Source organism: Myotis nattereri (genome assembly GCF_964212035.1).
Source record: "Myotis nattereri genome assembly, chromosome: 14".
Classification (NCBI taxonomy): domain Eukaryota; kingdom Metazoa; phylum Chordata; class Mammalia; order Chiroptera; family Vespertilionidae; genus Myotis; species Myotis nattereri.
This window is the reverse complement of record NC_138089.1, coordinates 22,234,994-22,262,613: the sequence shown is the minus strand read 5'-3', so window position 1 is coordinate 22,262,613 and position 27,620 is coordinate 22,234,994. Positions and strand designations below refer to the sequence as shown.

General features: G+C 42.4%; 1 protein-coding gene and 1 pseudogene across 2 annotated transcripts; one reads left to right on the top strand and one right to left on the bottom strand.

Moving 5' to 3' along the window:
• Nucleotides 1-383: 383 nt before the first annotated feature.
• On the bottom strand, nt 384-21,830 carry WDR82 (WD repeat domain 82). Its single transcript, XM_081106151.1, has 9 exons — nt 21,362-21,830; nt 15,465-15,562; nt 12,587-12,653; nt 4,910-5,009; nt 4,334-4,450; nt 3,745-3,900; nt 3,255-3,324; nt 1,780-1,922; nt 384-812 (listed from the first exon to the last, which is right to left on the bottom strand). Exons 1-9 carry the CDS (start codon nt 21,520-21,522, stop codon nt 783-785), a joined length of 942 nt encoding a protein of 313 aa, XP_080962277.1. The 5' UTR covers nt 21,523-21,830; the 3' UTR covers nt 384-782.
• Nucleotides 21,831-26,815: 4,985 nt separating this feature from the next.
• LOC308529877 (E3 ubiquitin-protein ligase RBX1-like) lies at nt 26,816-27,137 on the top strand (annotated as a pseudogene). Its single transcript has one exon. The product of its transcript is annotated as an E3 ubiquitin-protein ligase RBX1-like (transcript).
• The last annotated feature ends 483 nt before the right edge of the window (nt 27,138-27,620 follow it).

Below are 27,620 nucleotides of genomic sequence, written 5' to 3'. Positions count from 1 at the left end.
CCCAGGAGGACCATCGGTTTGTCTTGATGAGAAGGGACCACACTAGGCTACTGCTATACCTCCCAGTCCTAGGAACTCATCTGCTACCCCTTCCTCCCTTTCAGGTTCTTGGGTCTTTTCCCACCTAAAACCCAGAGCCTGAGGCATGTCTAGGTCACCCACCTTCAAATGACTATAACTTGACTCTTCCTAGCAAACAAGGTCTTTCTGTATCTGTCCCTTTCTGACCCTAAGATATATGAAGACTTATTTCTGTAAATGTTTGGCACCTAAGTAACATATGGTTGTGGATTATACCACAATGACACAGGGAGACCCAGTAATAAGACATGCAAGGTGAGGGCAAGGGGCACTGAGCTGCTCTAGCATCTCCAAACCAGAACTGTGGCTTCCCATGCATTTATGGGGGTAAGAGAGGGGATGTGCAGAATTAATAACTTCACCAGCTCCTCAGCAGCAAATACATTCAAAATTGAAGGCGCCTTAAGGGCCCCACTATACCCTAATCATGAGTCTGGTCATCCTCTGGAGGAGCTTGGTGCAGTGGACAGCTAGAAAATCTGAGTCCCAATTGAATCTGCCCCACCAAGAGTCCTTTTGAAGAAGCTTGGCAAAGTACTTTTTTTCTTTTGAGCAGATGTACAGCACATCCATGGGAAGGCCATGTGGAAAGATGCTCTCCAGCCCAGTCAAATGATCCAGTCCCAATATTAAATCAGTCCCTCTGAGTTTTTTCCTGCTGGCCACACTCACTGTACAGAAATAGCCAAACAGCATCAGGATCAGTCATCAATGGTGGGCAACCAGAAGGCCTGGAAAAAGAACATAAGTCAACTTTAAAAAGCCAAGTCGCTCTCTTAACTACTAAGGGTTCTTTTACCCCTTCCCACAGCGTCAAGCTGTCCAACCCTTATGGCTGGTGGCCTTCTCTCCCAAACAACCGACTCTAGCAATCTATGGAGAAACACTCCACTTTACATGGTTCTGTTTCCCTCCAATACTGCTACCCTTTTCATCCTTACCACAGTGGCCCAGTGGTAAGGATAAAAAGGAGTGCTGACCAGGAGGTAGGCATCTGGGTAACCTAGCCTCATACTAATGTACAAGTGACCCTCATTGAAAGGCCCTACCTGCCTGATCTGTAAAAAAATGAGGATTGGACTGGATGGTTTTGATGCTTTTTTTTTTAGGTTTTCTTAGGAGGAGGGGTGGGGGGGAGGGCCAGGAAGGTAATGTGTTCTGGGTAAGTGCCTCATCTTCCAAATATCCAGGTAGGTTTAGAAGATGCCAAGGGGAAACTGGTGGCTGAGACTCATGATGCTTTGTTCTGCCAGTGTTATCTAGGAAGAGACACAGCCTGGAGAAAATTTTCTAAGTGGTGAGTTATGATCAACTGTAAGAATTTCTGAGGAATTCAGCGATAAACTGAGAAAAACGGAAAACTTATAGGTTACAACCACAAAAGGCTTGTTCAAAGTATTTTAAGAAGACAAAAAGCTGTCAAAGCATAGCCCAGATAGTTTGGGCATAAAACCAGGAGCCAGAGCTAAAACTGGCTTAAGATCTCCAGGGAGTTCACAGGTGATCCCAGATCATAGAAAGAAGAGTAAAAATGAAAGGCCAGCCCAACCAGAGATCAGAGAGTAAGAGGTGAAACATGGAAACAACAGCTGAGAAACAAACTTGGGTGCTTGTAATGAACCTATTTAGAACACAGTTTGCTGTGCTCATTGAAACACCCACAACCCAACTGAAGGACATCTCCCATTGTTCACATACCATGTTGGAACATGCGCTGGCAAAGGTCATGAACTTGGGGTTGAACTGCAAACAGGTAATGGGGCCTGTATGTTTGCCATCCAACACAGCTACTTTTATACCGCTCTCTCCATTCCAGACATGGATCTTGCCATCCTCTGAACCTGAATAGAATGATCAAGGAACACACAACAGCTCAAAGCACAATAAAAAGGGAAGTGGGAAAGAGACATAGATTGGCATGTAGAAAGAAGTCATGTTTCAGGACCCAGCCCTCAGCAGAAATTGAGAGGGAGGAGAAGCGGTGAAGAAAGGACACTCTGGGAATTAATCTTGATCCTAGTTATTTGTTCCTAAGCAAATAACTTCCCCTCTGACTTCAGTTTTCTCATTAAAAATGGGGGCTGGTATTTAAATCCAGCTGGTATGGCACAATGGTTGAGCATCAATCAACCCATGCACCAAGGTCACTGTCAGGGCACATGCCTGGGTTGTTGGCTCGATCCCCAATAGAGGCATGCAGGAGGCAGCCGATCAATGTTGATGTTTCTCCCTCTCCCTTCCTCTCCCTAAAATCAATAAAAACATTTTTTTTAAATGGAGGCTAAATATCATTACACCACCAACACCTATCCATTAAGATAACTGAAATGGGGGGATGAGAAGAGATAAACCAAAGAACTCATATACTTGTATGTATAGCCCATGGACACAGGCAATAGGACAATAGGATAGTGAAGACCTGGGGGGGGGGGGGGGGGGGTAGGGCAGGGAGGAGGGAGGTCAAGGGGGGAAAATGGGAGATATCTATAAAACTATCAACAATAAAAAATATACTTTAAAAATGATTGAAAGCAGGATTATATCAGAAAATTAGTATTACTAATAAGATGGTGCTTAAATACCACATGATCTCACTCATTTGTGGATTAGAGAGAATAACACAGACTGATGAAAAGGGACAGACCCAAAGACTGAGAAACAGCGATCAGGCTATCAATCCCCAGAAGGAAAGTAGGGGAGGGCGGGGGTAAGGGGAAGAGATCAACCGAAGGACTTGTATACATGTATATAAGCCAAACCAATGGACATGGACAACAGGGGGATGGGAGCATGAGTTTGTGTGCGGGGGGGAGGTTGGGGGTTAATGGGGGGGATGAGGACACATTTGTAATACCTTAACTAATAATAATAAAAATAAAAATAAAAAGAAAAAAAAATGTGGAAAAAAAAAAAAAAAGATGGTGCTTGTAGAGTTTAACTCTAATGCTAGTCCAGGAAAGACCAACATTAATGCCAGTTCCCAGTAAAGAACTGCAAAGTCAGAATAGTTTAAAGACACTATACCTTTGGCATACAGTGATACACAGAAATCTGAGAACATCTTAACAAAAGGATAACAAATATTACCTTAATTAGTTAAAATTAACAAAAATAATAGAAACAAAACCTCAGTATTAAAAAAATAACCCCCAAAGGGTATAAAGAGCACTTACCGATCATAATAAACTGGGAATCCGGAGTAAATGAGGCCTCCAGTGTGACAGCTTTGCTGTTGGCATAACCCTAAAAAAACAGAACAGTTCTCTGGCCAAAGTGCCATTAACAAAAAAATAACTGCTTAGAAACACTGACCCAGCAGACTCATCACCTTCCTTTCTGTGAAACCCTCTTCTCATGCACAACGGCACCAAGTTTCCAAACGTGGCCCCACCCTTTACCATTCACCGCCTACTCTAGCTCCAGATTCAAGAGGGCAAGAAAACGTTTATGGTCACGAATTATATGACATCTAAACACTAAACTTGGGTCACTGGGTGAGAAGTGAATGTCTCAGAATCCAAGGGAAGTAAGTTCATATATAGGAACAAAATGTAAGCCCGTGCCTCAATCAGTGAGTCAAGGATAGCTGTTTGTCTCCACTAACCAGTGAACACAACTCTCAACCCAGGAGATAGGAACATGGAAACAGCTATGTCAGCTCACCCCAAACGTGTGCATCACCACTCCCTTAAATGCATCAATGAGACGAATGAAGCTGCCATTGGTGGAGATGAGGATGAGTTTGCCATCGTTGCTGAACTTAAGTCCTGTCCACTCACAAGTCCGATCATACTGCATCTTAAATGTTGCAAATGGCCCCTGCAAAAGATAAAAGCAGCAGCCCCAATTCACATCAATAATTCCTTCTGCCTGAGCTCTTATTCTATCCCCTTTGGATTCCTTTTTGACAAGGGAAAGCAAAGGATGAACTGCTGCTATGACACTCTCCAATATCTACCATATACCTCTCTATCATAGAAAAGGTTCTTAAAGCCCTAGCTGGTTTGGCTCAGTGGTTAGAGCATCAGCCTGCAAACTAAAGGGTCTTGGGTCCAACTCGGGGTTGCAGGCTCGATCCCCCGTAGGGGACAAAGGCAGCAGATCAATGATTTTCTCTCATCATTGATGTTTCTATTTCTCCCTCTCTTTTCCTCTCTGAAATCAATAAAAATATATGTTTTTTAAAAAGTTCTTAAAATGTCCATCTCACCCATCAAAACTTCCACAATATCAAGAGAGCTTAAGGATTTACCTTATCAAAAGAGCGAAGGTCATAGAGTTTGACCATTTCAGAATTGACACCGGCAGCAAAAATTAACCCTTCTGGATCAAAAGAACAAACTGGCTTGCCCTGTAGATGCATGAGGCCCTAAGAAAACAGAAATAAGAAAAAAAAGTTAATGAACCTAGGGTCCTATCACTATAAAATTTACTTTTCCCAAAGAAAACTAAGAGACACAAATAGATACCAGCCTACCTACAGAAGTGGAAAAGTAAAACTGAAATGAAGCTTTTATAAAAAAAAAAAAACAGGTCTCCATACAACTGATTTCAGATCAACCTTAACTGTATTTTATAGCCACTAAATCCAAATAACAAATCTGAGGCTAACAGGCTCCAGGAAAACATTTTTAAAGCAATAAGCCACAGAGCATAATTTGCTTAATTACCAGCTACCTACCAGAAAATCAGATTTTCTCCAAAGTTTTTAAAAAGACTCTGGGATCCCAGAATAGAACCAATGCTTTCCCCCTTTCCTTGAGAGGGAGAGTTGATGACAGTGCCTACCATACATAACACTCAAAGTGTAACTGTGAGGTACCATTACCTGGCAGTTAGGAGACCGGAGATCCCAGAGTCGAATGGTCTTATCAAGAGACCCAGAAATGAAAGTGTCATCCACAGGTGACATGGACAAGGCCACCACCCTGAAATGCATTGAGATAAATAAGAGTTGAAGCAAAATACTTACAAAAACTGGATGCGAACCTTAAACCACTCTACCGGCTTACATATATACTAGGTGTACCGGTTAATAATGACGTATTCCATAATCAAAGAAAACACGATAATTTCAAGAGAAATATCAAAAAGTGCTTTATTCAAAGTCATGTCCATCACTAGCTACACATTTCCCTTTTATCTTTCAGGTAACTTGTGGATACCATCCCAAAAAGAACTTTTCTTGTTTTGAGGCAAACCATTCAGAGACCCAATTTTCCACTTCGTACATTTTGAAGCGCTGCTCAGAAAGTGCATGTGCCATCGATCGGAACAAGTGGTAATCTGAAGGAACAAGTGATAATCTGAAGGAGCAAGGACTGGTGAATACTGCGGGTGGGTTAATACTTCCCAGGCAAGATCTTTTAACATGTCTTTAACTGGTTTTGAAGTGTGTGATGGTGCGTTATCATGAAGCAAAATTACTCTGCCATGTCTTCGGGCACATTCTGGTCACGATCAAAGCGTGATTCAAATTGATTATTTATTGTTGGTAGCAATCAGTTTTAATGGTTTCACCTGTTTTAGAAGCTCATAATACACCACACCTTCTGGATCCCACCAAATGCAGAGCATTGTCTTCTTTCTGAAACAATTTTGGCCTTGCAGGTGATGTTGATGGTTAACCTGGATCAACCCATGATTTTGTGCATTTGGGATTCTCAAAATAAATTCACTTTTCATCGCCAGTCACAATTCAATGCAAAAAAGTCTTTCTTTCGTGCTGTTGAAGCAACATCTTACTGATGACTTTTCGGTTTTCCATTTGTCTTTCGTTCAGTTGATGTGGCACCCATTTTCCTTTCTTTAAAATCTTTCCCATTGCTTGTAAACAATTGGAAATTGTTTGCTGAGCAACATTTAATCTTTCTGCAAGTTGTTTTTGCATTTGACATGGATCTTCATCCAATAATGCTTGTAATTGTTGGTCTTCAAACTTTTTCGGTTGACCTGGACGTTCTTTGTCTTTCACATCGAAATCATCAATTTTAAAGCGTTTAAACCAGTGTTCACAAGTATCTTGAGATGGAACATGTTCACCTTTATAAGCTTCCTGAAATATACGATCACTTTTTCTTCAAAATAAAGTGATGAATTAAAACTTCCCACAAATGCTTTTTTTGGCATGAAATTTGACATTTTTAAGCGTAAAAATATCTATGATGTTAACACCTTCAGCGAATTTGACACATGAAGTTTTGAAGCTTGAAGTCAATACAACAAAATGGCATACATATCAAATCGTATATATATCAACATATGTGTAACTCCATCTATTGAAAAAAACCCGCATTATTAACCGGTACACCTGGAAAACCTGTTCTCCCCAAACTGCCATTTTAAGGAACACACTACACAAGCAATCTGGATAATCAAAAGCCAACTAATATAATTAAAAAAGCAACTTAAAGCTGTAGCATAAAAATGTATGATTCCAATGCAAATCAAAACACAATGAAATACCACTTCACAACCACCAGCATAACTATAATCTAAAAGAGAGATAATGGAAAAAAAGAGAAAGATAACAAATGATGGTGAGGATGTGGAGAAGTTGGAATCTTCATACATTGCTGGTGGGAATGTAAAATGGCACAGTTCCTTTGGGAAAAGTTTATACTTCCTCAAAAAACAAGAGTTGCTATGACCCAGAAATTACAAGAAAAATGAAAATGTCCACACAAAGAAAGTACATGTATGCTCACAGCAGCATTATTCATAATAGTCCAAAACTGGAAACCCAAATGTCCATCAACTAATGAATGGATAAGCAAAATGTGGTATGTATCCATACAATGGAATATTATTCAGCATTAAAAAATGAAGTACTGCCCTAACTGGTTTGGCTCAGTGGATAGAGCGTTGGCCTGCGGACTGAAGGGTCCCAGGTTCGATTCCGGTCAAGGGCATGTACCTTGGTTGCAGGCACATCCCCAGTAGGGAGTGTGCAGGAGGCAGCTTGTCGATGTTTCTCTCATCGGTATTTCTAACTTTCTATCCCTCTCCCTTCCTCTCCGTAAGAAATCAATAAAATATATATATTTTTTAAAATGAAGTACTGATTCATGTTACATATAGTATGTATGAACCTTGGAAACATGGTAAGTGACGAACACAAAAGGCCACATACTATCTGATTCTATTTATACAAAATGTCTAGAAGAGGCAAAGAGCTGGAGACAGAAAGTAGATTAGTAGTTGCCAGGGAATGTGACTGGGTACAAGGTTTCTCTTTGGAGTGATGAAAATGTTCTGGAATTAAGATAGTGGAATGGCTGCCCAGCTTTGTAAGTGTACTGAAAACCGCCGAACTGTTTACTTTAAAAGGGTGAATTTATGGTACTGAACTACATGGGATACTTAATGAGTGGTCTGTGGTCTAGACTAAAAGTCTACACCCAAGTGGCACCAGCATGGCTGGGAGGGTGGGCTCACACTGATCACTGAGGTCACTCCCAGGACTGATCCAACAGGTCTGGACTGAGGTCTGAGAATTCAAGTTTCTAACAAGCTCCTAGGACAGTGAGGTGAACCTTTTGAGCTCGGCGTGTCAGCATTTTGAAAAACCCTAACTTAACTCTGGTGCCGTGTCACATATAGAAATTTTTTGATATTTGCATATTTTTGATATTTATTTTATATATTTAAATGCCATTTAACAAAGAAAAATCAACCAAAAAAATGAATTCGCGTGTCACCTCTGACACGTGTCATAGGTTCGCCATCACTGTCCTAGGACCTAGGTCAGTGGTTGGCAAACTGCGGCTCGTGAGCCACACACGGCTCTTTGGCCCCTTGAGTGTGGCTCTTCCACAAAATACTGACTTCGCATGGGCCACGAAGTTTCAATCGCGCTGTACCTGTGCGTCTGCACGTGGTATTTTGTGGAAAAGCCACACTCAAGGGGCCAAAGAGCCGTGTGTGGCTCGCGAGCCGCAGTTTGCCAACCACTGACCTAGGTCCTAGGAGCTTGTTAGAAACTTGAATTCTCAGACCTCAGCCCACTGATCTAGGTGATAGACTGCTAATTTGGGCATTACACTTACAGAGCCACAGGCCTGTGCTACCAGCAACTATATTTTTGATATAGGTCCCTTTTTATGATTATCCCATTAAGAATTACCCACTGTCCAGCTGGGTGGCTCAATAGTTGAGCATTGACCCATGAACCAGGAGGTCACAGTTTGATTCCCAGTCAGGGTAGATGCCTGGGTTGCAGGCCCAATCCCCAGTAGGGGGTGTGCAGGAGGAAATTAATCGATGATTTTCCTCTCATCATTGATGTTTCCACCTCTATCCCCCTCTCCCTTCCTCTCTGAAATCAATTTTTTTTAAAAAGAGAATCGCTCACTAAGAAAACATTTCTTCCAAGGACTCATCCTGAGCTCTCCTGTCCTCTCTGCTGGTGTTCTTGCTCTGCCATTCTGTGCTCTGAAGAGACACCCTCCTCCATTTCCCCAGCATTTGGGCCTGGCCTGCAGAGAAGGACCACACGTGGCACCACTTTACCTGCCTCCCAGGGCATTCCATGGCCCTGACCATGGGGTTCTTGAGGTGTGAGCTCTGACCTGTACAGTGACTGTGACTCTACCATATCGCCTATGAAGAAAGCCCTTGTGAAAGTAGACATTCAGGTGGCTCTTCTGGGTGTATGGACGAATAGTTCTATATTCTAGCTTGACTGCAAAACACTTCATAGATCTAGCAGCTGGTATCACAAATAAAGACTATAGGTATAGAGGAGCCCTGGCTGGGTAGCTCAGTTGGTTACAGCATTGTCCCAAAACACCAAGGTTGCAGGTTTGATCTCTGGTCAGAGCACATACATGAATCAACCAATAAATGCATAAATAAGTGGAACAACAATGTTTCTCTCTCTCTCTCTCCCTTCTTCTCTCTAAAAATCAATAAATAAAAAAACTTTTTAAAAATTACAGAGGAAATATGCATATTGTACTGTTTCATTTTGACAAAGAAAAGCTTGAAGTAAAAAAGGTGACTGAACTAACTGCACAGCTCATTTGTAAATAGATTTTTAAAATCTAGACATAGAGGAAATTCAAGTTTTGAATGATCCTGAAAGGGGTTCAGGAGGTTTTTGGTTCCACTAGAAAGAATTAAAATGTACACCATGAACAGAAAATGAAAAAAATTTACTTTCCTTACCATTTACGTTTTTTTAAAATTTTTCTTAAAAAAAAAAAGTATCTTCCAATGTAACATTTACACTAGCTCCCCAACTCAAAAATTTAAAATATACTGTAAGCCAAAATTTCCTGGGAATGCTAAGGTGATAATTAAAACAGAGTGAGCAAAATGCTTATAGACATGCAATTTTATGCCACAGCATTCAGGTCAATAGCTCAGAGGAAGTCCATCTTGGCAAAAAAACTTTATGCTGAGAGGTACAGGGAACACAAAGAGGAATAATACCTCAACTCTATGGAAGCTTAACTATCTAGTCCAGACAACTCCAAGAGAAGGCCAGGGAAGGCTTCCTGGAAGAGGTATTACCTGTGGTAAACATGATTTCAATGGGAAACACCTTTCCAGAAGGTGCAAGATAGGAAGTCATGAGGCACATGTTCAATTCACCGCAACTGAGTGATAATGCTGGGGGAAAAGTCAGAGCCAGAGGAAGGAGAACCTGAGTCCAAGGGAAAGGAGTAGGCAAATGTGGAGAGCCTTTAAGGCTTCCTGAGGGATGTTGTGGTCAGAACTATAATACAGGGTGCTAAAGCAGGATGGTGAGGGATGGGGAGGTTAATTAGGATTTGACAATAATTCACCTGACAGGACATAAGCCAGAACAGAAGCAAAGGAGAGAGTAGGGAGGAGAGCGACACAGGGGATTAAAGCTAGATAGAATCAATAGGATTTAACATCTCACTGGAGGGGAAAGGGAGTCAAGAGACAACAGAGGCTTTGAGTCCAGAGAATCGATAGGAACAGACATGAAGAAACATGAGGTAGACAGAGAGGAGATGACTCAAGGAATAGAACAATGATGGATGGAGTGTTGGACCTGTCAGGTGGGGGACATGGAAAAAACATCTGCACAGATGTGTATAAAACCTGTAGGTGGAAGTTGAGTCTGGAAATCATGACAGACATGGGCTAAAAATACTGATTTGGGAAGCCATCTGAGTAGACATGAATGAAATCAGGGGAGATATTTTTTTTTAAATACCAAGAAGGAGGAAAGGCTAGAATAGAACCTTATATATTTTAGAGCCAAAAGGAGAAAGAGAAGCCAAGAATAGCGAGAGAATAAAACCGAGATGGGAAAAGTCAGCTGCAAACTGGGGAAAAAATGTTTTACTGAAAAGTTGAGCACCTCCAAAAAAGCCCAGGGCAATGAATTTTAACTGGAGGCAGCAGGGAACGGGAAGTAAAACAGCTTAGAAAAAACCCCATACATGACTCTGGGACTAGATGGTGAAGACAGGAGTATGCAAATTACTCATATTTGACAGTGAAAAGGAGTGGGTGATAGGCTCCAGAAATAGATTTAAGAGACCAAGTAAGTTTGTAGACAGCAAGGAAATGTCCAGTTAAGCAGATGAAAGCAAACAGAGGTTGGTTTTGTCAAGGAAGAAAGGCTACTCTTTTTTCAAGGAAAGAGTTCGAAGGAAGAGCAGAATTTAGGTGAAAGAAATACAATTTGAAAAGAACTTATTTTGGATGGCCTTGATTTTGTCAAAAAGAGAGGAACAAAGTCTTCTACTAATAAGAATCAGGTGGTCAAGAGATTGGACAACTGGGAAAATTGGAAAGAATTTTGAACAACTGCAATCAACTCACTTATAGACAACAGTACATTAGTGAACATTAACTTGATTACAAACAAACAAAAACATCTACTTGTCACAAGCCATTCACTGTCTGGCACTCTTACCTTCAGTAACAGAAATGCCCTGCCCAATCAGAGTGCAGCCTGTCAGGGTACTCTACCACTCTAAGCCTTACTTGGTTTCTGGACATTTGCAAATGAAAGCAGGAGGAAATAACCCACTCCCTGTGATTAAAATATCATCCAAGGGGAAAAATGTGTTTAACATTCAACCAAAACTTGACAAACTAGAGAAAAAAATACTGAGGAAATTGGCAAAGGAGACAGAGAAGCAACCTACACTACCAAACAGGATAAGGAAACAAGCCTCTTGACTTTTAAAAGTAACAAAGGACAATTATTCTTTTGCATCCTCATTAAGGTTCTCATATAGAATGTTTATATAGAGCAGAAACCTGCTGAAATGGGACCACCTTACTGGGAGGCTTCATATATATATACAGATATCCCTTTCATTGGGGTTCCTAAATGCTAACTGTATTTTTACTACATAGGTTTCCACTGAATATCTTTAATCTACCATTTTTCCTAATTACATTTTAACTGTGATTTTGAGACAGGCCAGTAAACCAGGACAAGTGGACTAGGGAAACTAAGATCAGACTGTTAAAACAGCAGTTTACAACCATCTAGAAAATCAAGATGCCAAGCAGTTACAGCCATCTAGTACAGCGGTCACCAACCTTTCAGACCTCACAGACCAGCAGTGGTCTGCGGACCAACAGTTGGTGACCACTGCTCCAAAGGTTTCCTTAAACCAGCAGTCCCCAACCTTTCACACCTCAAGGACCACCGGTTGGCGACCACTGATCTAATATATCCTATCTTCCCTAAACCGGGGACACTTGAGTAAATGTTTCGTACTTCTCCTCCTAACCACAGGGTAAATAGCTTAAATCACTCTACGAAGGGTGACAGCAGAAATCCAATTAGTGCCATTTGCCAACCACAACCAAGGACAGATGAAGAGAAAAAACCTCATTTTGGTACATCAGGATAAAGCTGATGAATATTCTATTGAGATTCTCTCCTGAGACTTCCCCTAAACACCCAGCCTTTAAAACACCTCAAAACAAAGTTCCCAGCCTGCGTTCTCCTTCCTACTTCTTTCCCCTAGGCATGTATCTCCTGAACTCCAAGGGACCCCACAAGGCTTGCAACCAGGACCGCAATGGGCAGTGGCAGATCATCCCCGGCAAACCCCCAGAGCCTGTACCCAAGGCCCCCTTTTCTCTGACTTCTTAGTGAGCCAAAGCAGACCAGCCTAGGCTCATTTTCCCAGCCCGTCCTTGTTTCATTGTCCCAGCTTTAATAAACATCCGCTAAAATTCACCTGGACTTCATGTTGTGAAATTTTTCCTGCATGAAGAACCTACGCACTACAAGCTGGCCCTAGGCAGAACCACCAAGGACCAGGTCCCCTTTCCGGTAACAATTTAAATTTATGTATAAAGTCCTACCCCTGCCTCCACAACCTCAGTTAATCAAGAGTTGACTGGGTGGGGATTAACAAAAGAAGACCAAGAGGAAGGCCAAGCAGCAGGGAGGAACTAGCTTTAGTTCACTGATAAAATCTCTCCATTCATTCTTCTATTAACTGAGAGCTCAGGGATAGAAGAACTATCTACTTCTATAACACTTGGGTCTTACCTTTTGCTATGTCCAGGAAAGTATCTGATGTATTTGTTGTCATGTAAGGACAGGTAACGAATAGTATCTGTAAGAAGACAAATAAGGCATGATGATATCCTACTATTTTCAAAGAAAATTACTTTGCATTTTCATCTTGAAAAGGCAAGATCAAAGAAGTCATTGCTGTCTATAACTCAAGCAAGGTATGAATAAATAGTAAATAATTCCTTTCCACAACTGAAAAGAAGGCACTACAGATCTAACATAATTCAAAAGCAGAATTCTTAAGTTGACAGACTAGAGCAATAACCTCACCTGAATGCTAACTGTGTTTACAATTTACATAAAAATTAAACAAAATGGACAGAGAAGTTCTATTACTTCTTTTCTAATTAACCAACTATCCACTAGTCCCTTGTCCATCAGAGAAATTAGTTTAAAATACTAATAAAGTGGCAAAAAGCAGTGAGAAAATTTGGGTTTCAAAGATCTCAAGACATTTTCAAAATAAAACTCATGAACTATACCAAGAAGTCAGAACAGTGAGATTTTGACAATAACAAAGAAAGGAATAATCGTAGAGATCTGTGCTTGGGTAAAATAAGACATTCTTAAAAACCAAATGATTCTATCTAAAAAAAAAAAAAAAAAAAAAAAAAGATGGTGCTGGGAAGGGAAATGAAGTGCCATGAAGAATAGAACTAGAACAGGGGTGGGCAAACTTTTTGACTTGAGGGCCACAATGGGTTCTTAAACTGGACCGGAGGGCCGGAAGAAAAGCATGGATGGAGTGTTGTGTGAACTAATATAAATTCAAAGTAAACATCATTACATAATAGGGTACAGTCTTTTTTTTTTTTTAGTTTTATTCATTTCAAACAGGCCGGATCCGGCCCGCGGGCCGTAGTTTGCCCATGGCTGAACTAGAAGGTACGATGGCCCTAAAAAGACTATGAATAAGGAACAATTGTTGAGAAAGGGGTAATAGGAAATGATGCCAAAATGCAGAAAGAAAAGTACAGAAAGAACATTCTGGAGGAAAACAGAACACAGGAACAAAGACACTAACAGCACCAAGTCATCCCAGTGGTTCACAGGAGTACTTTCTAATAAGAGGGCATTTAACCTGGGAGAGGGTAACGGTCCTCTTTGTATGTTACAAAACTGAACTCTACATGGTTTTCCTTGAATACATCTTTAAAGTTCTCCTATAACAACTACAAAGTCTTCCTGTTTGTTCTATTACTAGGAGCTACTCACCTTCCCTAAGCAGAAAAAGGCTTTCTCCCCATTACCTGGTTTCCCAGAGATGAGCAGGGCGTCGCCATCCTCTCCGCCCCACTCAGTAGCTGGCGCGCTGTTCCTGGCAAGGCAGTGGCCTGTACAGTTATCTCCTGTACCGGGTGGTATCATAGACCCTCAAACTGTACAAACTACTACCTCAGCCTGGAATCAGGCAAAAGGAAACGAAGCGTTGAAGGAACTCTTCAGGATGCACTCGACACAGGAAAGGCAATATCCTCACAGCGGAGGCCTGGCAGCAAAGCTGCAGTGCCACACATTTGCCTCATCTTGAACCAGATTTGGACAATCCTCATTTAATCACCCAGAAAAAGACCCCAACAGAAGAAATATACCAGTCATGCAGATAATCACACAGATATGTTTCCTTAGGATTCTAATGTTTTATATATTCTTGTCAAAAGCATCAAATGCATGCTTACTTAAAAAACCATTTCTGAAATACAGGTATGAAAAGTAGAAATAATATACTTACTAAAAGTCAAGTACAGGCAGAAACATCTTATAAAAAAACATTAAAAAAAAAAAACACTTCAGCTCTGAGACAGGCAGAGCCAAAATAACAGTCTAAGCAATCTCTGTTGAATGACTTTAGAAAAATCTTACCGCAAAAAAAGTGAAACAATCAAATTCATGAGAATTTTTTTAAAAAGGAGTCCTAACATGAAAGTAAGTGTTGCCCAGTCGATGTGGCTCAATGGTTGAGCACTGACTTATGAACCAGAAGGTCACAGTTAGGTTCCCGTTCAGGAACATGCACAGGTTGTGGACTTTATCTCGTGTGGGGCGTGCAGGAGGCAGCCGATCAATGATTCTCTCTCATCATTGATATTTCTATCTCTCTCTCTCCAACTTTCTCTCTGAAATCCATAAAATATATTGTAAAAAATAATAATAAAAGAATTAAGTGGTATTGCTCAATTATCAAGATCATCTGTCAACTGAGAACAACTTATCCAGGTGAAATGCAGGTAAAAGCAGAACCATTTATTAGAGAAAGAAACTCACAAGTTTAATTTCTAAAAATAACTTTACTCTTCAAAGACATTAGCTTTATTTAAAAGCAAAAAGGGAAAAGGATAAAATTCAGATAAAAAAATTGTCCCCAGAATCAAAGACAAAATAAGGTCAGCACACTGTCCTTTATTGACACAAACCATAAAAGATTGGGCATACACTAAAAACTCTTCTAAGATCCCATAAACTATTATAGCTCAAGCATTTGTGAAAACTTTTCTCAAAACTCTTAATTTTGAGGAGGAGGTACTATTGTTCACCACTTGCTGTGTGTCAAGTATTCTTTCCTTTCATTTGTTCTAAAAGTATTCTTCTAAGTTTCCAGAAGTACAAACCATAAACACCAGTTGTTGCTTCCTATTTCCACTTTCTACTCTAAACTGAAGATCTTTCATACTCAATTTCAAAAGCACTTGCAGCTTGCCTCTAGCATCTTTTCAGTCATAACAATGTTAGCACTGTTAAGATCATAGGAAAATATTTAAAGTAACTACAACCTAAACAGAAATAGTCACAAAGATTCCGTGAACTATTTAACAAAGGAAACCATGACCTACTAAAAAGAAGGCTTGCTTACCGTCTATTTTATTAGAGCTGTAAACGACTGTGTTTGCTGCATGAGTATATCTGATGAGGTCCACGCCATATTTCTTACTGTACAGGGTTCTCTTTGGTCTGATAAGAAAATGGACAGAGAAAGAAAACAATCAAAATCCTCCATCATCAAATCTGAGATCTTCAAAAAAAAAAAGCACTTGAATGATGTGGCAAGGATGAGGATTCTTGGTAATCTCTAACACTAGAAAGAAACAGAATTTCTTTTTTTAAAAAAATATATTTTATTGATTTTTTACAGAGAGGGAGGGAGAGAGAGAGAGTTAGAAACATCGATGAGAGAGAAACATCAATCAGCTGCCTCCTGCACATCTCCTACTGGGGATGTGCCCGCAACCCAGGTACATGCCCTTGACCAGAACCGAACCTGGGACCCTTCGGTCCGCAGGCCAACGCTCTATCCACTGAGCCAAACCGGTTTCAGCAGAAACAGAATTTCTTACAAGAGAGAAGAAACAAATGAAATCAAGTGCAACAGCCTTTCTCACCTCTGGACACCAAATGCAAAGATTCGAAAGTGGAAGTAAATCTGACGGCTCAATTCAGTCTTTATTACAATATTCAAAAGTTAGCTTTGAGAAAAAGTACATCTATTTGGGAACAAAGGCACACAAAAAAACACAAGTCACCCTGATAATAAAGAGGGACATGAAAATACATCAAACCAGTGAGGCCAGAACTTACTTTTTACCCTTCCTAATAACCTGCTGTTGTAGAACCTACCCATTCTCCCTATCCTACATGTTCAAAGCACTTACTGAGCCTTTTGGAAGGCAAACCTAACTCTCCCTAGCAAAACTAGTCATTGGTTGCTTTCTTTTTACTTTAATGCAAAATCACATATTTCCCAAGCCAGAGGATACCAATCCATTCGCTGAAGTTCTGTAAATGTCTTCCTCTATGGAAGCTTGAGGATCAAGCTGAAACCGAACTCAACAAAATCATTAACCAAAAACTTCATAATGTTCTACATTTAGATGTAGGAGAATTTCATAAATCCTGTACCAGTATTTACCGAGAGTTCCAATTTATGAAAAAGTTCACCCTGTCATCAATGCAAATTCATCTTGGCACATAGATGCTAAACAATCAGATGACCCAGGCAGCTATAAGAAATCAATCATTTGCACTTCCAATATTTGTTTTTTGTTTGTCCTCACCTGAAGATATTTTTTCCCATGAGAGAGTAGGAGGAAGGAAGGAGGGAGGGAGATCAATATGAGAAAGACCTATCTCACATCAATTGGTTGCCTCCTGCACGTGCCCTGAATGAAGTGGGGATTGAACCTACAACCAGGTATGTGCTCCTGATCAGAAATCAAACTCACAACCCTTGGGTTCACGGGCTGACATTAACCACTGAAAACAACAGCCAGGTCTCTATTTTTTAATGTCAGTAAGATTAAGAATTTCCCTACATAAAACGCATTTCCAAACAAGACTTCTCAGCTCAGAGGCTACCTAGTCAAGTCCACTGTCCAGAGTTGTTCACTGGGGTTACTTACTGTATGGTGGTAACCAATGAGAGAGTGAGTAAACAAGTGAGTATGAGCGTGCACATGTGCTTGCTCTCAAAAGGTAGTTAACTTTGCCTCTACCAGTGAAAGGAGAAGCTTACTTATCCCAGTATTTCAGTCTATCTACCACAGTAGAGCCTAAAGAGCCAATGTTAAAGTCTATGGTGAAAGGAAAATTTTCAGTTCCACTTATATATACTAGGTGTACCGGTTAATAATGGCAGATTTTGTAATCAAAGAAAACACGATAATTTTAAGAGAAACATCAAAAGGGCTTTATTCAAAGTAACATCCATCGCTAGCTACACATTTCCCCCATCTTTCAGGTAATTTGTGGATACCATCCCAAAAAGAACTTTTCTTGTTTTGAGGCAAACCATTCAGAGACCCAATTTTCCACTTCTTCGTACATTTTGAAGCGCTGCTCAGAAAGTGCATGTGCCATCGATCGGAACAAGTGGTAATCTGAAGGAACAAGTGATAATCTGAAGGAGCAAGGACTGGTGAATACTGCGGGTGAGTTAATACTTCCCAGGCAAGATCTTTTAACATGTCTTTAACTGGTTTTGAAGTGTGTGATGGTGCGTTACCATGAAGCAAAATTACTTTGCCATGTCTTCTGGCCCATTCTGGTCGTTTCACGATCAAAGTGTGGTTCAAATTGATTATTTGTTGTAGGTAGCGATCAGTATTAATGGTTTCCATAATACACCACACCTTTCGGATCCCAACAAACGCAGAGCATTGTCTTCTTTCCGAAACAATTTTGGCCTTGCAGGTGATGTTGATGGGTGACCTGGATCAACCCATGATTTTGTGCATTTGGGATTCTCAAAATAAATCCACTTCTCATCCCCAGTCACAATTTGACGTAAAAAAGTCTTTCTTTGGTGCTGCTGAAGCAACATTTTACTGATGACTTTTCGGTTTTCCATTTGTCTTTCGTTCAGTTGATGTGGCACCCATTTTCCTTTCTTTAAAATCTTTCCCATTGCTTGTAAACAATTGGAAATTGTTTGCTGAGCAACATTTAATCTTTCTGCAAGTTGTTTTTGCATTTGACATGGATCTTCATCCAATAATGCTTGTAATTGTTGGTCTTCAAACTTTTTCGGTTGACCGGGACGTTCTTTGTCTTTCACATCGAAATCATCAATTTTAAAGCGTTTAAACCAGTGTTCACAAGTATCTTGAGATGGAACATGTTCACCATAAGCTTCCCAAAGTATACAATAACTTTTTCTTCAAAATAATGAATTAAAACTTCCCACAAATGCTCTTTTTGGGGGCATGAAATTTGACAATTTTACTAGTAGGCGTAAAAATATCTATGATGTTAACACCTTCAGCAAATTTGACACATGAAGTTTTGAAGCTTGTTGTCAATACAAAATAGCATACATATCAAATCACATATATATCAACATATGTGTAACTCCATCCGCATTATTAACTGGTACACCTAGTAGCCTATTTGCCTCAAATTTATCAATAACACTAACCTGAGATTTGTTCTTAATTACAGAAATCTTTTACCACATATGATTTTCTAGTTTGAAAGCAAGATTCTAGCCCTCGCTGATTTGGCTCAGTGGACAGAGCATCGGCCTTTGGACTGAAGGATCCCGGGTTCAATTCCAGTCAAGGGCACATACCTGGGTTGCAGGCTCAATCAGGGGGCATGCAAGAGGCAGCCGATCAATGATTCTCTCTAATCACTGATGTTTCTATCTCTCTCTCCTTCTCCCTTCCTCTCTGAAATCAATAAAAATATATTTAAAAAAAAAAATTCTAGCCGAAACCGGTTTGGTTCAGTGGATAGAGCGTCGGCCTGCGGACTGAAAGGTCCCAGGTTCGATTCCGGTCAAGGGCATGTACCTGGGTTGTGGGCACATCCCCAGTAGGAGGTGTGCAGGAGGCAGCTGATCGATGTTTCTCTCTCATCGATGTTTCTAACTCTCTATCTCTCTCCCTTCCTCTCTGTAAAAAATCAATTAAATATATTTAAAAAAAAAAATTCTAATGTATTTCATTCTTTCAGAGAATCTTTACAAAGCCCAGGAACAACATTTTTCCATAAATATTTTTGTAAGCTTCTCTCCACCAATGATGATTCTGGTGATCAAGAATGAGTAAATAGCCATAACCGGTTTGGCTCAGTGGATAGAGCGTCGGCCTACGGACTGAAAGGTCCCAGGTTTGATTCCGGTCAAGGGCATGTACCTGGGTTGCGGGCACATCCCCAGTAGGAGATGTGCTGGAGGCAGCTGATCGATGTTTCTCTCTCATCGATGTTTCTAATTCTCTATCCCTCTCCCTTCATCTCTGTAAAAAAATCAATAAAATATATTTTTTTTAAAAAAGAATGAGCAAATAATATTAAAGCCTTCTCTGAATAATTCGCATCACCTACCACAGTTAATATCCTTCATATTCTCTCAAGTTTAAAAAAAATCACTCAATGGATGAACTCCATTATAAAATTTAAAAAAACAACAACAGTAAACTAGAAAACACAGAGCATAAAGAATATTGTTTTAGCCCGGCAGGTATGGCTCAGTGGTTGAGCATCAACCTACGAACCAGGGGGTCATGGTTTGATTCCCAGTCAGGGCATATGCTCAGGTTTCGGGCTCAACCCCTTGTAGGAGGCATGCAGGAGGCAGCTGATCGATGATTCTCTCCCATCACTGATGTTCCTTTCTTTCTCTTTCTCTCTCTCTCCCTTCCTCTCTGAAATCAATAAAAATATATATATTTTAAAAAGATACTGTGCCTTACAAGAAAACGTTGGACTTCTTCCAATGTTGGTTTGGCCACACTAGTGGCAAATCTTTTCTTCACATTACCACTTAGGACCATGTACTCTGTCCGATAGGTTAAAGAGGTCATCTAATATCCAGAGAAGTGAAATGGCCAATGTCACATACCTGGTCACAAGGCCAAATGAATTAAGTTGACTCAAAAAACTCAGCATCACTCCAGCTAACAAATTCTCTTCCCCCCAAGACCACCACTATAGGCCACCCTCCCATGTACAGCAGGCAAATCCAGAGCCAATTACAGAATACTTTTTCATAGCCCCAGTGGGGAAAAAGTGGGTAGAACACTATGGCTCGGACGAAACAGAATTACTTTAGATAACTAAACTCACAAAGAGACAAGTTCCACAAGAAAGTTTGTAGGAGACATCAGTGTGTATTTTTAAAGGGGGGGGGGGGGGGAGGAAGAACAACAACAGCTGGAGAAGATAGAGGAAAACCCAAAGATTCAAAAAGTAAGATCTGGAACTAGACAACACAATGAAGTCTGACAAAAGCAAAGATCTGCAAGCCTGCTTGAGGAAAGTGGCTGAAGGGAAATAAAATTTAGCCTAAATCCAGTTCTGCTCCAAAGGAGCTCCCAAGTTAGCAAGGACTTAAAGAAAGCAAATCTACAGGGGTGAGGTGAAGCTGACAAGCTCCCCAGGAAAAAAGGGAAAAAAACAAATGCTGGGCTTACAAGCAGGTGTGGTGGGTCTCCAGAGGGGCAACGTATACATTTCATGGTCAGACTAGACTCGGAATTTTGGTAATTCCAAGTGGACCATAAAGTGTAGTTTAAAAAAAAAAAACACAAAACCGTAAGAGGAAACACGAAATTGTTAGCCGATGCTTTCTTTGTTCTAACGGGAGGTCCACATTCAGGTCGGGACGAGACGGCCAAGTTCGCTTGCGCCCGGCAAAAAGGAAAAGTTTCAGATGTTGGGTAGAAAGTTCACCTACAAGCGTGGGCACCGGGTCCGAAGGGGTGTGAGCATGACTCGGAACAGAAAAGAAAGGAAGCACAAAAAATAAATCCTGACGCTAAGAACTGCAACCCACGCGGCCTTCGCGGGAAGCCGAGGGCGAGCGGGTGGGCGGGGTGCCAGCGCCGGATCGAGGTCACCCCCGCGAGGGCACGGAGAGCGGCCTCGGCGGCCGGCGGGGGAGCGGCCTCCGCGGCCCGGCGCTGGGGATAGAGCCGGCCCGCACCTCAGATAGAGCAGGAGGCGCGGAAACTACCCGCTGGGCAGGTGTGGGCGGGCCCGGCGCCGAAAGGTCAAGGTCAAGGTGGGGTGGGGCAAGAGATGCGCTCTCTGAGGAGACCGACGACTTACAAAATACTACTACTAGCATTACTACCGTTACTTCTTACAAAAAAAAAAAAAAAAAAGGGCCTCCTGGACGGCTTCGGAGTGGAAACGGCCCTGGCGGGAGCGAGTGCAAAACAGGCCGGAGGCCGGAGTCGGAGTGGGGAACGGGCCGCGGCGCGACCCGCGGGAGGGAGGGAGGGCGGGGCCCAGGCCAACCGCCGCACTCACTTGCCCTCCTGGCAATCGTAGAGCACGATGGAGTCGTCGTCGCTGCTGGAGATGACCGTCTCGCCGTTAGGGCTGAAGTCGAAGCAGTTGATCTTGTCCGAGTTCTCACGAAACACCTTGGCGACGCGGAAGCTCCGCAGCACGCCGTCGGTCAGCTTCATGGCGGCAGGAGGCGGCAGCGGCGGAGCAGGGCCGGGGCGGGGCCCCGCAGCGAGCGGGCCGGCGAACGAGCGAGCGGGCGGGCAGCCGAGGGGCCGACCCAGGCGGGGCAAGCGCCGGGCCGGCGGCGAGCGGGAGAGCGGCCGACAGTCGGGGCGCCTCCTCCCCTTCCTCCTCTTCCTCCTCCTGCTCGTGCAACGCTCTTCTTTCAGTGAGGCCTCGCCAACCGTTCCTCCTCACAGTAGGCTCAGGGGCAACCAGCGCGGATCAGCTCATTGTGTTCGCCATCTTGAGGCGACTGGCAGAAGCCGAGGGCGAGGGACCTCACCGCGGGGCAAGCCGGGAAAGGGGGCGGGGCTAGGACGGCGGCACGAGGCCGGGAGGCGGGGCGGTGACGTCAGGGACGGCCTACGCGGAGTGGAGTGGCAGCGTGGCCCGAGGCGGCGGTTTCCCCAGCCGCTCACAGGGCGGGAGACGTGGGGCCGCCCACCACCTTCCCCCGTGGGCCGGAAGACCGTGGTGCCCCGAGCGGCGGGTCTTTGTGCAGCCATAGCCCCACCCCGACTCGGGCGCCCCCTGCAGGCGCCCGATCGCAGGCCACGCGGAGGTCCGCTATGTCAGTGAACACAGCGCGGGCGGGCTTCCACTTCTAGTCCTCGACAGAGCAGGCAGTTTCAATGTCTGTATTTTTCTTTATTGCGTTATAATGTATGGTAGACTGCACAAATTTTAGGGATGAATATTTTTTCATTTGGATATACACTCTTGTGATCACCAGCCAGAACTTTAAACCTTCTTTTAAAACAATGTATTTATAGCATAAAGCGCAGAGTGAACGAATTTTAAGTGTACTGCTCCACACTCACCTAAGTTTTAAAAAGTATTTACATCTGATAACATGGTACTGTATATAGAGAACCCTAAAGATTCCACCAAAAACTACTAGAACTGATCAATGAATTCAGTGAAGTAGCAGGATACAAAATAAATATCCAGAAATCAGTTGCATTGTTTTTTCAAGGATATTTTTCCATTGACTTTTTTAGAGAGAGTGGAAGGGAGAGGCAGAGACAGAGAGAGAGAAATATTGATGTTGGTTGCCTCCTGCACAATCCCCAACCGAAGCTGGGGATGGAGCCTGCAACCGAGGTACATGCCCTTGACTGGAATGGAACCTGGGACCCTTCAGTCAGCTGCCAGATGCTCCATCCGCCAAGCCAACCCAGCTAGGGCTCATTTGCATTTTTATACACCAAAAGTGAACTATCAGAAAGAGAGACTAAGAAAACAATCCCACTTAAAATTGCATAAAAAAATATAGCCCTAGCCTGTTTGGCTCAGTGGATAGAGCGTAGGCCTGCAGACTAAAGGGTCCTGGGTTCAATTCCAGTCAAGGGTATGGAGTTCTGTTGCAGGCTCTTCCCACTGGGGTCCTAGTTGGGACTGCAGGAGACAATCAATTGATGTATTTCTCTCACATCAATATTTCTCTCTGTCTTCCCTCGTTTCCACTCTCTCTAAAAATCAATGAAGAAATTTCCTTGGGTGAGAATTTTAAAAAAATTAAAATTAAAAATAAATAAATAAAATAGCTTGGCTATTTTAGAGCATCAGCCCACCAACTGAAGGGTATCAGGTTTGATTCCTGGTCAAGGACACATACCTCGTTGGAGGCTCCATCCCCCAGGGAGTGTGCGGAATGCAACCAATCAATGTGTCTCTCTCACACTGATGTTTCTCTCTCTCTCTCTCTCTCTCTCTCTCTCTCTCTCTCTCTCCCCCCCCGCTTCCTTCCATTCTCTATTTTTAAAAAAATCAGTGTGTGTGTGTTCCCAGACCATGTGCGTGCACATCCTTCTGCAGAAGTAAAGATATTTGCCTTGCTGAAAAACAAATTAATTAAATAAATAAATTAAATTAATGGGGAAAATATCCTCAGGTGAGGATTAAAAAAATAAAAATAAAATACATAGGAATAAATTTAACCAAGAATGCAAATGACCTGTACTTGAAAAATTATTAAGACACTGAAGAAATAATTTTTTCTTTTTTAATCTTCACCCGAGGATATTTTTTCATTGATTTTTAGGGAGAATGGAAAAGAGAGGGAAAGACAGAGAAACATTGATGGGAGAGAAACACATCTATTGGTTGCCTGAGGAGCCTGCAAGCAAGGTATGTGCCCTTGACCGGGATCAAACCAGGGACCCTTTGGTCCACAGGACGACACTCTATCCACTGAGCCAAACCAGCTAAGGCTAAAAAAATAAATTGAAGAAGATACAGATAAGTGGAAGCATATACTGTGTTCATGGATAGAAAGACTTTACATCATTAAATTGTACCCAAAGAAATCTATAGATTCAATGCAATTCTTATAAAGATATTAATGATGTATTTCACAGAACTAAAACAAATATTCCAAAAAATTTATATAGAACCCAAAGATCCCAAATGGCCTCAGCAATCTTGAGAAAGAAGAACAAAGCTGGAGAAATCATGCCAATTGATATCAACTATACTGCAAGGCCATAATAATCAAAATTGCATGGTACTGGCATAAAAACAGACATATATTAGCCCAGAAATAAACCCACACCTTTATTGTCAATTAATCTATGACAAAGGAGGCAAGAACATACAATGGGGTAAGGACAGTATCCTGTATAATGAAACCCTAATATGCAAATTGACCAAACAGCGGAACAACCGATCACTATGATGCACACTGACCACCAGGGGGCAGATGCTCAATGCAGAAGCTGCTCCCTGGTGGTCAGTGCACTCCTACAGAGGGAGCGCCACTCAGCCAGAAGCCGGGCTCACAGCTGGCGAGCGCAGTAGCAGTGGTGGGAGCCTCTCCCGCCTCTGTGGCAGCACTAAGGACCCCTCAGGGGATGTCCTCCGAGTGGTCCCAGACTGCAAGAGGGCACAGGCTGGGCTGAGGGACCCCCCCAACCCCCAGTGCATGAATGCTGTGCAACAGTCCTCTAGTATTCAATAAGTGGTTTGGGGGAAATTGGACAAATACATGCAAAAAAATGAAACTAGACCACCTTCTTATACCATACACAAGAATAAACTTAAAGTGGATTAAAGGCATATATTAGACTCAAAAGCATAAAAATCCAAGAAGAAAACATAGGCAGCCCTAGAGTTCAGTTAGATTATCATCCTGATACACCCAAGGTTTCGGGCGCAACCCCAGGTCAGACCACATACAAGAATTAACCAATCCTATATAATCAAGAGCTAATATGCAAATAGCCATCACACCATCATGCTGGAACAGCTCAGACACTCAACACTGGGAGAGAGGAATGGGGACCTGCCAGGCACAAATGAGCTCGCGAGAGAGAAATGGGGACTAGCCAGGCTGTGGCCAGGGAGAGAGACAAGCCGCCTGCCCCGTGGTCCCAGGGGCCAGTGGCTGCGCCTGTGCCTGCGGCCCGGATTGTAGAGGGTGCAGGCTGGGCTGAGGGACCCCCCCAACCCATGCACGAATTTCATGCACTGGGCCTCTAGTACAGTGGGGCCTTGACTTACGAGTTTAATTCGTTCCGTGTCGGAGCTCGTAACTCAAATTACTCGTATGTCAAATCAAGAAGTGAACGAGTGAGACACGTGATGCTGGGCTGATGTTGTGGTGTTCACTGTGATGTTTGCTGCACCAACTAGCGGTGGGGTATCTGAAGCTGGCTCGTAACCCGAATTTTAGCTCACAACTCAAAGCAAAAAATCGGCCGAGAGACGGCTCATATCTCGAAAAACTCATTAGTCGGGACACTCGTAAGTCAAGGCCCCACTGTATATGTATATGTATGTACACACACATAAACTTTACAGATGCAGCATTTCCCCCCCTGCTTTAGTATTGCTTCGTACACATTTTTTCATGTTACTAAACTGATTGTTGTTGGTGTTCTTAATCCAAGTATAATTTAATTTATAGTTTTTAATATTATATACAGTTGTGTAACCATCACCACATTTAAGATATGAAACAGCTGCATTACCCTCTTTGTAGTCAACAGGGTTGTTCCAATGGTTCCTCAAAGGGGTTCTTTGCCTTAAAGGGAGGGAAAGTTGATCCCTAACAAAGAAAAGCACATCTAATCACAAAATAGGCACCAAGAACCTTGGCTTTCACTTTCTGTGCAAGGGGGTAAAGAGTGCAACCCGTAAGGGTTCACAGATGTCTAACTTGTGCGGAGCTCTGCAAATGGTTCATTGCCTGGGGTCACCAACAGTGGAGATGGAGCCTATTTCTTTTACTTCATTAAACTGCAGTAGCTAAAGAGGAAAGACTGAAACATTTAAATCACTGATATTAGAAAGATGAGATATCCATAGATCCAGATATTGAAGCAATGAAGCATAGTAACGTTCATCTCGGGTAAAAACTGCTGTTTAATTTTTAACCCTGCTGTTCTGGCTTCTGTAAGTATTTGCTTGCTAAAATAATAGAGAAGTTGTTTTGATCTCCTGAACTTATATAAATCACCCCATTCGACTGTATATCCCATTGATTGTGGTTTTACTGGTCTTTCAAAACACATTCCTCTGCACCTGGAGACCAGGACCGCACAATTGCTTTAATTGCTTCAGTGGCTCCAGAAAATGTGTTTTCTGTTGACTCAGTGGCTCCAAGACCTAAAACTATAATTAATCTTTGTAGATAACTAACTTGCTCAATTTAGTTTCTGTAACAAACTGCTTTTTCAAACCTTGTTCCTCATTCCAAACCTAGAGATGTAATAGATACCTTTGTGATATAAGCCTGATGTTACTGCCGTGCAGGGCTATGAGATTTGGAGAGCATTTGCCCCTCGCAGTCGCTGGCTTTGAAATAAATGTGGCTCCTTAATTCAACATCTTGAGGCATCCTTGTGTGATTTGCAGGGTACACTACAACAATATAATCTGGACAGTGGCAAAACAATACAGAAACCCGGGGACAACAGGGGTCTTTCTGGAAAGAACTCAGGGCTGTGTCCCATCCCCTGAGTAAAGAAAGAAGAGCCAGGATTCCTACACATTAAAAACAAAGTTGTGCCCTAACCAGTTTGGCTCAGTGGATAGAGCGTCAGCCTGCGGACTGAAAGGTCCCAGGTTCGATTCCGGCCAAGGGCATGTACCTTGGTTGCGGGCACATCCCCAGTAGGGAGTGTGCAAGAGGCAGCTGATCAATGTTTCTCTCTCATCGATGTTTCTAACTTTCTATCCCTCTCCCTTCCTCTCTGTAAAAAATCAATAAAATATATTTTTAAAAAAAGTTGTTGGTGTGTTTCCAAAATGGCGGCAGCAATGGATGTGGATACCCAGAGTGGCACCAACAGCGGCGCAGGCAAGAAGCTCTTCGAAGTGAAAAAGTGGAACGCAGTAGCCCTCTGGGCCTGGGACACTGTGGTTGATAACTGTCATCTGCAGGAACCACATTATGATCTTTGCGTAGAATGTCAGGCGAACCAGGCATCTGCCACTCCTGAAGAGTGCACCGTTGCGTGGGGAGTCTGTAATCATGCTTTTCACTTCCACTGCATCTCTCGCTGGCTCAAAACACGGCAGGTGTGTCCGCTGGACAACAGAGTGGGAATTCCAAAAGTATGGGCACTAGAAAAAAAATATTCTCCATCAAGCTCAACTGTTTTGTTATTCATTTAATGACTTGCCCTCCTGTTACTTAATTGTAAGTTAGATAGAACTGGGTCTTTTCTGCTTTGGCTTCTCAGTTTTCTATTCCTGCAGTCCTATTGTGTTCTGCGTCAAATAAAATCCAGTTGGATTCTTAAAAAAAAAAAAAGTTGTTTTCTAAGGGGAGAAGGCAAGATCCTGGCTCAGTCTGGGCTGCAATTTGCCTCCTGACAAAGAGCAGAGTTTCTGGCTACGATTTGTTCTAGGGTCTGGAAAAAGCCTGTTTGAGTGAAACCTGAATGGATGGCAACTTTCCAAGCTGCAAAGCAGTGGAAGAAAAACCCTGGGCTCCCCAGCACACTCACTTCCCTGCAATCCCTGCTTCTTTATTTCACAGGCGAGAAATGCGGGTGTAGAGTCGGCTTTGAATAGTCAGATGCAACATGGATAAATCTGGGGCCATGTC

Excerpts from the sequence above, each read along its gene's own strand:
- WDR82 (XM_081106151.1), bottom strand. The coding sequence starts at position 21,522 with ATGAAGCTGACCGACGGCGTGCTGCGGAGCTTCCGCGTCGCCAAGGTG. Across the intron at positions 4,451-4,909 it reads TCCGGTCTCCTAACTGCCAG|GGCCTCATGCATCTACAGGG; the intron begins GTAATGGTACCT and ends CTGTTTTCTTAG. Across the intron at positions 813-1,779 it reads CCAGCGCATGTTCCAACATG|GCCTTCTGGTTGCCCACCAT; the intron begins GTATGTGAACAA and ends TTCTTTTTCCAG.